The following is a 14,538-nucleotide window of genomic DNA, read 5'->3' on the forward strand; positions in this document are numbered from 1 at the left end:
ATATATATATATATATATATATATATATATATATATACTCTCTCTCTTTCCTTATTACTAATTTCTTTGCTGTAAGTTGGCCTGATATTGACACATAAATTAAGTGAAATATCTAAACTGAATCACAGATTGCTAGCAACATCATAGAAATTCAGTCATCCATCAACCTTTGCAATATAATGTATATATAAATGTGTGTTTAGAGGGATATATTATTCAGACAGATATCATGATAGCTCTCAATCATGTTCCAGGTTATGGTTAACCGCATCAATTAGTATTTAACATATTTAATGTCTTTGACTACTAGGAGTTATCACTCAAGTTATAAATTCCTTCAATAGATAATTCCATGTTTGCTTCACTGGATGGCAATATTATCTTGAGTGTATATTCATTATCATCATTATCATCATCATCATCATCATCATCATCATCATCATCATTATTATCATCGTTTAATGTCTGTTTTCCCTGCTGGCATGGGTTGGACAGTTTGCCTGAGGTCTGGAAAGCCAATGGATGCACCAGGCTCCATTCTGATCTGACAATGTTTCTACAGCTGGATGCCCTTCCTAACGCCAACCACTCCGAGAGTGTAGTGGGTGCTTTTTATGTGCCACTGACATGGGAGTCAGTCAGGCAGCTTTGGCATCGATCAGGCAGCCTTTGCATCACATTCAAATAGTCCTTTTTACATGCCACCAGCACAGGAGCCATTGGGGGCACTGACATCGACCATGTTCGGGTGGTGCTTTTTACGTGCCACCGGCACAGGAGCCAATCAGGCAGACCTGGCATCGACCATTTTTGGATGGTGCTTTTTACGTGCCACCAGCACAGGAGCCTGTGAGGGGGCACTGGCATCAACCACGTTTGGATGGTGCATTTTACATGCCACTGGCACGAGAGCCAGTCAAGGAGCACTGGCTTTACCGTATTTAGCAATAGTTATAATGATAGAGAATATGGAGACTGATACATCCTCAAAATTTATTTCCTTTTATCTTATGATGTCATACAGCATATTTTTATTGTTATAACGACCTATATGCTTTTCCACTGCACAGAGTATGGGCAGCTGCATATGCAATCAGGCATAATTTTCTGTGTTAGCTGTTTATAAACAATAAACAACTAACTGAATTCAGTTCACTTCAAGCCAAGCTGGTTGAAAGACCCTGAAGAAAGCTGCACAGAAAATTATGCCCAACTGCATATACAGCTGGCCATACTTTGTGCAGTGGAAACATGTGTAAGTCATCATAACCATAAAATTTACTGTATGACATTGTAAAATAAAAGGAAATAAATTTTGAGGATGTACCAATCTCTATCATTATAACTATTATTAATATATATATATATATATATATATATATATATATATATATATATGATTAGATGAGGCAGCTGGTCAGCAGAGTTTCATCAAAAGGGAAAACAATAAATGTCATTAAATATGGCTGAGGGTATTAGAACACCTACACTGCTAGAAATAAGAGCTGAAGGGCTCTATTGCTGCTTTCAACTCACATGATATTGTATACATACATGCTGGCAGTGGTCATAAATTCTGCTAACTAGCTGTCTCATCTAATTATATACATGTTAGCAATTTGCTAAATCATCCATAAATTTTCATGGAATAAACATATATGATTGTAGCTGGGTTGTCCAGAAACTGGAGATCTGTGCCAACCCTTTTGACGATGCTTTGACTTAAAGCTGAAACTGTACAGTAAAGGGATATCATGATCACCACTTTTCAGTCATCTATGGCCACTGCCATCATGTATGTATACAATTTTATGTGCATTGACAGCAGCAACAGAGCCCTTCAGCTCTTATTTCTAGCAGTGTAGGTGTTCTAACACCCTCAGTCATATTTAGTGATATTTATTGTTTTCCTGTTTGGTGAAACTCTGCTAACTAGCTGCCTCATTTAATTATTTGTATACACTTTAGTGATTTGCTAAGTCATCCATAAATTTTTATGGAGTAAACTTATATTCTTGCAGCTGGGTTGTCCAGAAACTGGTGATTTGTACTGACCCTTCTGACAATGCTTTGGCCTAAAGCTGAAACCGTATAATAAAGGGATAATACAATCACCACTTTCCAGCCATCTAAAGCTGCTGGTAGCATATATGCATACAATTTTATGTGCGTTAACAGCAGCAACAGAGCCTTTCACTTTCTTATTTCTAACAGTGTAGGTGTTCTAACACTCTCAGTCATGTGTGTGTGTGTGTGTGCATACAGGGGTTGGACAAAATAATGGAAACACCTAGCATCATAGCATAATAATTTTGAAATATCTATAAGACCATCAAAAGCTTGTCTATTTTTATGTTTTTTGATTTATTATTAGTGTTGCTTAATATGTTTTGCTAAAATTGCTGTTTCTTTTCAGATATCATCAGAAAAAGGTAATTAAAATTCATTAAAATGACAGATCTATTGGACTTTCAAAGAGGTCAAATTGTTGGTGCTCGTATGGCAGGTGCTAGCGTAATGAAGACAGCCAAAATGTTTGGTGTGTCAAGAAGTACAGTCTTGAAAGTAATGACAGCCTTTGAGAACAAGGGAGAAACCTCCTCATTGAAACAAAACTCCGGAAGAAAACCAAAACATTTAGATAGGGACCATCAAACTCTTACACGAATTGTTAGAAGGGATCACAAAAGCACAGCTCCCAAAATTACTGCAGAGCTTAATGACCACCTCAAGAACCCAGTTTCCACAGAACTGTTTGCTGGGAGCTGCACATAGTGGGATTTCAGGGGAGGGCTGCAATCAGAAAACCACTACTTTCAAAAACAAACGTCGCAAAGCATTTAGAGTGGAGTAAAAAACTACAGAATTGGTCCCTAGAGCTGTGGGAGAATGTTATTTTTTTCGACGAGTCATCCTTTACCTTATTTTTGATCACTGGCTGAGTATACGTGTGGAGACAGTCAAAAGAAGCATTTGACCCAGACTGCCTTCTTCCAACTGTTAAATATGGAGGAGGATCTGTAATGATCTGGAGAAGCTATATCTTGGAAATTCAATGGTTTTCCTTCGTGGCAGAATTAATAGTCAAAACTATTTAAGCATTTTATCTGATCAAATTCATCCTATGTTTGTGGAACTGTTTCTGGAGGGAAACACAATCTTTCAGGATGATAATGCACCAATTCACACAGCTAAAGTTGTGTGAATAGCACAAGGAACACTCTAGTGAAGTTGAACATCTTATATGGCCACCACAGTCCCCAGATCTCAATATCATTGAACATTTATGGTGCATTTTAGAAAAACAAGTAAGGAGTCTATATCCTCCATCATCATCACTACAAGATCTGGAGACTGTTTTAGCTGAAGAATGGACAAAAATTCCTTTGGAAACAATTCAAACTTTTTAAGCTGTAATTACTGCCAAAGGTGGTCCTACCCCATATTAAAATAAATTTGTTTGAAATTTTAAGGTGTTTCCATTATTTTGTCCAACCCCTCTCACTCTCTCTCTCTCTCTATATATACATATATATATATATACATATATATATATATATATATTGGCCCTTTGATATTCATATGAAATTGATACTATAAGATAGATTTATTATTTCATTTTAGGATGGTGGTATTGGCAGCTTAGGAACAATAATTGATCACAGAACCTTGAATGGATGGGTCTCAGTGAAATGGGACTCTGGACACACAAATCTTTATCGAGTCGGTTTCCAGAATAGTTGTGATTTGGTTATTGTTGATCACAATTGTATGTTCATTGGTTTGAAATTTTTATCATAATCTTGGTCATTTTCATTGTCATATTGATTATCTTCAACAACATCCTCACCTTTATTATCATCATCTTCATCATCAATGTTGATATTTTATCATCGTCATTGACAAAAATCAAAAGATTAAAATCTCATGTGAAAGGAACAATAATATCTTGTTAACAAGTTATTACTTCTGTGTTGGTTCATAACATCTGTTATTTTAATTACTGCATTCATCATCATAACTATCTTCACTACCACTTTCACATTCCACCTATAAACTCTGTTATCATCCCATTACCTTTAAGCTCACAGGATAATCTAGTGTGTATCATTAAATAAGATAGCAAGTGCAGTAGAAAAAACATGTTTATACAACTGGAGCTGAATTTTGAGACTTAAGTAGTGACTAAAATGTTAAATATGAAGATTTCATTTTCAAATACTTAACATCATATATAAATACATTTTATATTTATATGTAGCCAGAATATAAACATCAGGAAAAAAATATTCTTATTCAAGTGGTGTAAGCCATTTACAATATTTTTAATATGGATGATAATCCATACACCATATTTTCTCAAAACACTATCATTCATGAAATGTTCTTAGATACATAACAACGTTGTGAAATTATTTTATAGTTAGCAATCTAGTTTCTACTTTGTAAAATATAAAGCAAAGATTATACTTCAACTTATGAAACTCAGCATAATTTTTCTTGATTAAAGTGTAATTTAATAATTGGCAGTAATATCAAGTAATCCTACAGTAGTATGAAATGTATCTTTGGATTTTGGTGATTTTGATAGTGATATAAAATCCCATCATTCCATTTGTAATTGCTCTTTGATCATAGTAATGTAAAAATCAATGTATGTATGTTATAGAATATCAGCTCTTAGCTCATTTACAACAAATGTACCATAACCTACTACTTTACATCTAGAATTGAATCATGATTTTTGTATTCATTCATTGTTGAAATTCTCTTCTCTTCAACAGATACTCAATGTATTGTCCAACCACAAAATAATACATTCAACACAGCATTTATTTTCCCAAGTGACAAAACGTTCCTAAATTCAAAAATGTGAGTAGTAATCACTACTTAAGTTTATTAAATCTCTAAAAATGAAGTTATATAATCTCATTTTCTAATGATCTTTGGTTCTGTTCTTGTGTAATGAATTGATATACAGTAGCAGTACCATTAAACATTCTATTGTTATTTCGAAATGTAAAATTTTTGAAAGGTAAAATTGTAGCATTTGGTTCTTGAGGTGGCCTTGAGGTGTGCTGAAAATACAATCATAACAGAGAGCATCTTTAAAAACTATTTTCTTTGTTATAATTGTCATATATATATATATATATATATATATATATATATATATATATTGCGTGTGTGTATATGAAGGTATGTAGCTTAATGATTAGGGTGTTTCACTCATGATCATAAGACTGTGGTTTTGATTACTGGACCAGGCACTGCATTGTGTTCTAACACAAAATACTCTTTTCCACATTGCTCCAGTCCACTCAGCTGGCAAAAATGTATAATCCTGTGATAGGCTGACATCCCATCAAGAGAAGGAATATATATGCCACAGAATCCAGAAAAATGGCCTTATGGCTTGGAAAGAACCTTCGATCCTTTGCTTTTTGATGTGTGTGTAAAGTATGAAATGTATTTGTAGGACATATTTGGTAATTTAATAAAATTACTCTAATCTAGCAAAACTAAATGCACTACTTCAGTGTGGGCCTGGAACCAGTGATATGTCTGCTCGAAATTTTATTTATTTATTTCAGACATCACCTGGAAAATGACAGCCTTCAGTTAACTCTGATAATACAAGGATGTCAATTATTCTCCTTTTCAACAATGCTCCGAGTATAATAGCCTATGAGATTTAAATCTGGCAAGTTTGGAGGCCACAAATTTGGTGCTACATGAACAAAAATATTTTCTGTCATCCATTCTTGGGTTACGTGGGCTTTCTGAGAAGGTACAGCATCTTGTCAAAACATGTATGGCCTTCATCCATCCAGAGCTTAATAACTGTCTCCTGCACCTCAAAGTATCCAGCATTAATTCTAAAACTTTGTGGAAAGATGTGAGGTGGTATGACATGACCTTCATTACACACTACTTCTAAAACTATCACAATTGCTAAAAACTTAGTGTACATCACTAAGGGAACATCAGAAAGATCTGCCCATAACCATCTGTCATTTCTCCTATTAGACTTTTGGTCTTTTCTCATTAAAAGAGAACCAAAGCATGCCATGTTCATGAGGGTTTTTAACCTTGTTAGCTAAAAGCTTGGTACAGATCAAATGGTTTTTACTGTCTTTGCAGACATAAATTAGCCTCTCCTCAGTACATATGACTTGTATGAATTGTTCTCATGCATCACAGTTCTGAAAGTCCATTCCAACACCAGAAGTTCTTTGTTAATGGCCTTTATTGATTTCCCAGTATCATCATCAATAACATTTTTAATTTGTTGGATAAATTGCAGTGTCCTTATAGTGACCAAACATTTAAAATGTTTTTCTCTCTTTGATATAATTGAAATATTTCTTCCAGTGTTTCAATTTCACATGAATTTTCAGTAGAAAAGATTTTGCGAAAATTACAAAATTGACGCTTTCTGAATTACTATGTTCTGCACATATGGCAGCATTTCATCTGACATGAAGTATCTGAAAGAAATAAACACTTTTTAATTGGTTCAAAGAGAGTAATATGCTACCAACACAAGTGAGACACAATATTGATTTAAAAGCATTTAATACACTTCGTAGTATATTATGGTTGCATTATGAAATATGATGTCCCTACCAGCAATTACTATGAATGTACCAGTTACCAGAAATGTGTTTAATATGCAAAATTGGTATATATAATTATGTTACATCACTACATTTAGTGGCTATTTAAGTAATGTATTCATGGATGGTTAATGGGTTGGATGTGGTGCTGAAGAAGGAGCAATAACTCCTGGAATAAGCATATATACCTATTACCTATTTTTCCATCTTTGATCACATTGTTTACATAAATGTATTTGTATACAAAACATCATAGTTTTCAATGCTGGCTCTATTTCTACTTTAAAAGGTGATAATTAAGTGTCTTCAAATATGCAATTGAGGCAATATTAAATTAAGATAGCCATATATATTTCATATTTGATGTATATATAATGTTGATAGGCCAGTTACTGCTGTATTTGTCTGGAGATAACATTTCATATGGATGTGCTATGTTAAAAATACACTAGATATCAAAGAGAGACAAAAAATCATCCCACCAAGAGCCAGTGAGAAAACTCAGTGCATTTCAACCTTTCTTGGGCCTTTTCAATGATGCATACCTGCAGCAGCCACATGTTTGGATGAGAATTAGTCACCTCAAATATAGAAAACCATGAATAAAACAATCACTGATGATGCAAATAGCCACCCAGCTGAATAAAAATCCAGCATATACAACTAAGGCAGTATTGAATTAAGGTAGTCATCTATGTATCATATTGAACACTTACTGCATAGGAACTGAATTCCATGTGTGTGAACTTGAGACATGGAAACTGAGTTAACTTGTTTTTGTCATATTGCTTTGTCAAGCATTCCCCATATCACAACCACCCCTCCTTGACATGTTACTGTTGTGGCAAGAGTCACGACACCCCCTGCAAGAATAGACTGACCAAATGACTATAAATAGTAGCAGTCTAAGTGAGACACAATAGTCATTAATCGCAGGAAATCGTAAGGTGTTGTTTTGGTAGTTTGTTGGAATATTGTTTGTTGGTTCGTGTATAATTCATGGAGAGTTTGTTGGATTGTTACGTTGTTGTTACCCTGCTTTATATATTTTATTGCACCACACGGTTATAGTGTAAAAAGTATCGTCATAACAATTGGTGATACAACAATATTGGCAATGAGGATTCAGAGTTCACACAGGTCAGTTAAATTTTTGTGATATAAAGTTGTTAACTATGGAAGACCTATTAGCTTCTATAATACAGTTGCAAAAGCAACAGCAAGAGCAGCAACAGGTGTTGCAGTAACAACTACAACAGCACAGCAACAAGAATTGAACAACAGTACTTAAAGAGTCAAGCAACAGTACTCAAGAGTCAAACAACAGTACTCAAGAGTCGAACAGCAGTACCCAAGAGTTGAACAACAGTACTCAAGAGTTGAACAACAATACCCAAGAGTCAAACAACAGTACTCAAGAGTCGAACAGTGGCTGCTGGAATTAATGCTAAAGTCCAGAAATACTATAAGTTTGTTTTCACCAGACAGCGTATCGAACTCTATAACAGAATTCAGTTATAACCCAGAAGAGTATAACATTTGTTGCATAATTCATAAGGTATGAAGAGATCTTCAGGAAAGATTGTAAGTCATGAACAGATGAGGAAAAAGTAAAACTATTATTATGTAAATTAGCTCTGTCAGAACATGAAAAATATTGTAATTTTATACTACCCCAAAAAACTAGTGAAATTTGTTTCCAGGAAACAGCTGAATCACTATCAGAAATGTTCAGTGATAAGAGTTCCCTATTTAACACTCGATGGGCAAGTTGGAATCTAGTTAAAAAAGAGAATGAAGACTTTGTCACGTATGCTGGGACTGTAAACAGAATATGTGAAAGGTTTAAACTAAAGGGACTAACTCCTGATATATTTAAGTGCCGCATTTTTGTACAAGGGCTGACGGCAAACAAAGATGCGGAGATATGTGCAAGAATTCTCACAAAACTTGAACAAGCAGACCAGAGTTTAACCCTGCAGACAGTTACAGAGGAGTGTCAAAGAATGGTAAACTTGCGACAGGACATAAAAAAAATTGAAGCGAAGGATTTCTCACAAGTACAGGCATGTTGACTGGGAAGGAATAAATAAAAAAGAATGTTAGGACCAAGCCCATGCTATGGATGTGGAGGCCTATATTTCAGGAAGGACTGTCCTTTCAAAACACAGAAATGTTACAGTTGCCAAAAAATAGGACACAAGAGCTCACATTACAGAGCAAAGTTAGGAAGGTCGAACATAAAAAATTCTAAAGTTTTCTCAATGAAAAGTAAAAATGACACCAAAAAGGAGAAATTTGTACATGTAAAAGTAATGTTACACAAATATAAAGACGATAATATGAAGGCAGTGGTTCATGCCTCACATTCTCTGATAGGGGCAGAGAAAAATTATAGCCAAACAGAGAAAGAAGCTCTTGTGATTATTTTTGCCATGAAGAAATTTTACAGATTTTTGCACATTAGAAGTTTTAGACTACAAACTGATCACTGACCGTTATTATCAATTTTGGGGTCAAAGAAAGGCATTCCTACCCATACTGCAAATATATTGCAGCATTGGGTGACGATATTGTTGAATTACGATTTTAAGATGGAGTACATTCTTTCTAAGAATTAGACTAATCACGAAGAATGCAGAATCACTGGAAGATATGCATTACAGTCAGAGAAGGAAATTAAAAACATTGTGTAATGTCATTCAGGAGCTGCCAGTGACTGTACAAAATATAAAAAGTAAATCAGCAGAGGACAAATACATCATGAAATTGAAGGAAACCTTGAAAAATAAACAAAAGAGAAACATGAATGCAAACCATTTTTCACTCTGCGACGATGTTTTAATGTACATACAAAGAGTGGTAGTACCAACTGCACTATAGAAACGTGTATTACATGAATTTCATAGTGGACACCCAGAGATGTCAAGAATGAAAGCTTTGATGAAGAGTTATGTATTTTGGCCAACAATGGACCGGGACATTGAAACTTGGTGAAATCATGTTGAGGTTGTGCACTAGCAGCCAAGGCACCACCGGTGAAATTCCAGTCGTGGCCTAAGACTTGTAGTCTGTGGTCCAGGGTACATATAGATTATGCTGGACCAGTGAATGGTACGTACTACTTAATCATTGTTGATAGCTTTACCAAGTGGCCAGAAGTATGTAGGTGAAGTCATTCAACCTTGAAGGCAATAATAAAGTTCCTGCATGAACTTTTTTGCTCGATACAGTGTTCCGGACACCATAGTATTGGACAGTGGAACACAATTTACAGGATACAAATTCAAAAATGTCTGCAAAATGCATGCAATCAAGTACATTTTTACCCCGCCCTACCACCCAAGATCAAATGGGCAAGCCGAACGATTCATAGACACTTTTAAGCAAGCACTAAAAAAAAGTAAGGAATGAGTTAAATGACAAAGTGCTAACTCAGTTCTTAAGGGTGTACAGAATAACACCCTATCCAAATGCCAGTTCAGGCAAGTTGAATGCAGAGCTAATGTTTGCTTGGAAGATAGAATCTATCTTTGACAAATTGTTGCCAAAGAAAAAAATGTATAAAGAAAATACAAAAAATTCAACAAATCATTTTGATGTGGGAAACAAAGTCCATTTCAAAATATATAAGAATGGTAAAGAAGTTTGGGAGGATGGTATAGTGATGAGAGCATAAACGACACCTAAATCAATTAAAAACTAGACATACGGAAGAAAGGAAGGAAATTCCAATGGAAGTGTTTTACAACATGTTCGATGTGCCAGAACCAAAAGAAATTGAGCCTAGAAGGAGCAGTAATAGAAAACGTAAACAGACTGAACATTTAGAAATAATTCCTAAGTAGAAAAGGTATTGAATTCCCTAAGGAATCAAAATCTCAAAAAAGGAGAAGTGTTGGAAAGAAAAAAAATAATAAAAATAAAATAAAATAAATTTCATTTCCTACAGAAGTCGAAATCTCAAAAAGAGAGATGTTGTGGCAAGAGTCACAACACCCTCTACAAGAATAGACTGACCAAATGACTACAAATAGTAGCTGTCTGAGTGAGACACAATAGGCATTAATCACAGGAAGTTGTAAGGTGTCGTTTTGGTAGTTTGTCGGAATACTGTTTGTTGGTTTGTGTATAATTCATGGAGAGTTTGTTGGATTGTTACGTTGTTGTTACCCTGCTTTGTTATATATTTTATTGTATTACATGGTTATAGTTTAAAAGTACCATCATAACAATTGGTGATACAACAGTTACATCCCCTAATTGTTTATACTACCAATGTCTCACTTCCTCCCTCCACTTTCATTCTTTGTTCTCATTTTCAGCTACTCCTATCTTCTATTCCCCTTTGCCACTCCTTCGGTCAAGCTTAACATCTCACATATCTGCTACCATTCATAGCACCTTCACTTGTCCACCACCATGCCCACTCACTAGATACCCCTGATGTACCTCTACTATATCTCTTTCCCCTTCTATGCCTTGCTCATTATCTCCTACCCTTTGAACTATCATCCCTAAGCCACTCCTATCTCTCTCTTCCATACTGATATTTCCCATCAAGCCACACCTCCACCCTTGTTCATTATTCTCTATATTCACCTCTACCCCTACATCTAACCATCTGTTATTATCCCCTTCTGACCCACTACCCATATCATCTCTTGTTTCCTGAGAGTTTTGCTCTGACAACCCATTACTACCATCTTACCTTTTCCGCTAGTACAACTTCCTACTTTTATATAAATGCAGGGTATAAATGTATCTTTTCCATAGTTAGACACTTCTGCTTGATTCTAGCATAAAATCTCTTCTCCACCCTCTCAAATACTCCCCCATTTAATCAAAGGGGGATTTCCCTTTCCCCTGTTTTCTCTTTTCTTGTTCTTTCCTGTTTCACAAGTTACTTGGTAACCCCACAAATGCTATGGCATGAGAAATGCACCCAGTAGACACTGTGAACATGGAGCATGATGCAACCTTACAGCTCACCAAATTCTGTCAAATCATCCAATCCATGCCAGCATGGAAAACACACGTTAAATGATGATGATGATCATCATCATTATGATGATGGTGTAATTTAAATGAAATTTAGGAGCTATTTCTAGTAGATGACTTGTATAAAGGCTCCTTTGACCTGTCTTTCAGTTTTTGAACTTACGTATATTACCTTGGGATTAAAACCTTCTAAATTATTTTGGAGCATGACTACAGGATCCTTTTTGGAATTAATCAATTAGTATGAATTATGGTGTGCAGTTAATTAATATGTCCTATTGCTATGTAATATTTCTCATTGTTGATGTCGCTCAGCCCCAAAGCAAACCTATGATGAAAGGCATTCAAGTTGTAATTATACCCATCTTTTTCCAGATACAGCATATTTACAACTACATTATTCTGTCTTTTTATAAAATAGACAGGTGTGATTTGAGACTGATTTCATTGCTATTTTCAATAGGCCAAGTGCCCAGTTAGTATTGCTGTGTGTGGTACAAAATTATAGTATTGCTGTGTGTTATCCAAAATTAGAGTATTACTCAAAAAATTTATCTAATTTCAGATTCAATTACTGTCAAAGAAAAATCGTAAGTTCAAGGAGCGATAGAATTATTTCCTTCACACTCTTGTGGTACAATGAAAATTCATGCAATATAACAGTTTATGAGGGTGAGTACACCATATGTTACAACTCATATTTATTTTCTACACATACAATGATGTTGCAGCTGACCAAGTCAGTGAAGTGTTGAACAAATGATTGAAAGTTTGATAGCTGATACTTTGTCACCAGTATACTTAATTCTTTCTTGCACAGAGTACTAAGTTCTATGCATAAACACAACTTAAAACTAAGGGGTCAAGAACTCTATAGATTTTCAATAGAATTCAGAGCCAGCACTATAACTTACAATGTTTCATAAATTAATGCATCTATGTGAACAATGTGATTGAAGATAGAAAAAAAAAAAAGTAATGGGTGTATATGCATATTTTAAAAGTTATTGTTCTTTCATATATGTTTTATCTTTAACTTGTTTCAGTCATTAGACTGCGACAATGCTGGGGTAGCACCTTGAAGAATTTTTAGTCGAATGAATCAATTCCAGTACTTATTATTTTTAAGCCTGATACTTATTGTATTGGTATCTTTTGCTGAACCGCTAAGTTACAGAGATGTAAACACACCAACACTGGTTGTCAATTGGTGGTGGGGGACAAACACAGACACAAAAACACACATACTTACATATGTCAGGCTTCTTTCAGTTTCTGCCTACCAAATCCACTCACAATGCTTTGGTTGGCCCAAGGCTATAGTAGAAGACACTTGCCTGATGTTTCATGCAGTGGGACTGAACCCAGAACCATGTGGTTGTGAAGCCAGCATCTTACCACACAGCCATGTAAACAACTTACAGTTACAAGTGCTACCACTTGAAAGCTCTCCATACCAGATACCAGCAGGCTTATAGGGTTATCAGAAGAGAATATGTGCCATTTCAGGGCCTTCCTCTGGACAGCATTATTGTGCACCACCCCACTCATTAAGATGAGACCTCACTTGCTAAATCAACTGGTTCAATCAATATTCTTCTAGCCATTGCACATTGTCTCTTTTTAACCAAATCCAGTAGCTTGCCTTCTCCAGTGTAGCCTGGATATCTTAGCTCTCTGCCCCCTCCATTATCCCAGCTCTTCATCACTTACATCATACTCTTTCTCTCTCCCAGATTACCTCTAATGCCTCTCAACACTTTCTCTTGCTGTTATCCCACTGCTTACCTTTCTTTACACCTCTAAGATACTCTCCAGCCTTTCTTTCCTTCCCTGCACTCGCCTATAGTTTACCCCTAATCCTATTTCTTCCTATCCTCTCTCTACTGCCTTCCCTTTTTTGATCCCTCTAATGTCTCACCATCAAAAATGCTTTCACAGCATTCACATTCTGCTTTTCTCCTTCTCCCTATCTCCATTGTACTCACCCACTGCTCCCTCATGCTCTTTTACATTTCTGTTCACTACACTTTCTCCAGAGCTTCTCTGTATGCATTAACATACTAAGAAATTGAAAATAATAAAATATAAAATACACAACCACACCCACATAGTTGTATATTCTTGTTCTCATTAATCTACATACACAGAGATAAACATTAGTGCAAACTTAAACATATGTATGTATACACAAGTATAAACACAATATATAACTAAATATGTACCAAAACGCATACATATACATAATATAAAAATATAAAAAGATATGCACATACAGATAAATGTACAAACAGGGAAACATACATATATATATACCTATAGAGGCATATATATATATATATATACATGTAAAACACACACACACACACACACATACATTACTGCAAAGATACACTCTTATATTGATAGTTGAAAGGCACCTATAGAGGCACATTCAACTACACACATACATATCCATAGACACAAATATGTATATTGATACATAAATATGCATGTATCAATAAACTAGAAACTAGAACTATGGAGAACATCTAGCAAATAGCTAACTCCATCCACCAGAGTATTTAAAGTAACAGCAGACTACCCTAGCATGGAACCCTGATTATAGGCTACAGGTCTTAGACATGGAACTCTGGCTGGAAATGAAGAATAATAAAGTCCATGTGGTGTTATGGGCTGTGATGAGCTATGTGTTGTTGGTGGAGAGAGATGAAGCAAACGGAAGTGAAGCTGGACCGGAAGGGCCAGGCCGGAAGTCGGATACACGCGGTCGAAGGTCAGCACGTGTGGGGGGGGGGCAGTCAGAAGACAGACAGCTTACGAGGAAGACATGTTTTGATCTGGAGCGATCGTTTACTCCGCCGCGGTCGACGAAGTAAGGTCTTAACGTTTCATTCTATCCTTTTGCTTCTTGTTA

The 14,538-nt window shown here is 35.5% G+C and overlaps 1 protein-coding gene across 4 annotated transcripts in view; it reads left to right on the top strand.

Annotated features, from left to right (window-relative positions):
- Positions 1 to 14,538, top strand: part of LOC106877781 (uncharacterized) — a 234,168-nt gene that overhangs the window by 133,494 nt on the left and 86,136 nt on the right. For all 4 annotated transcript variants that reach the window (XM_052967253.1, XM_052967252.1, XM_052967255.1 and 1 more), the window contains 3 exons: positions 3,625 to 3,769; positions 4,785 to 4,872; positions 12,187 to 12,293. In XM_052967253.1, the coding sequence (XP_052823213.1) occupies positions 3,625 to 3,769; positions 4,785 to 4,872; positions 12,187 to 12,293 (340 nt within the window). The remainder of the gene's footprint in view (positions 1 to 3,624; positions 3,770 to 4,784; positions 4,873 to 12,186; positions 12,294 to 14,538) is intronic.

This window comes from Octopus bimaculoides, chromosome 4 (assembly GCF_001194135.2).
Source record: "Octopus bimaculoides isolate UCB-OBI-ISO-001 chromosome 4, ASM119413v2, whole genome shotgun sequence".
Classification (NCBI taxonomy): domain Eukaryota; kingdom Metazoa; phylum Mollusca; class Cephalopoda; order Octopoda; family Octopodidae; genus Octopus; species Octopus bimaculoides.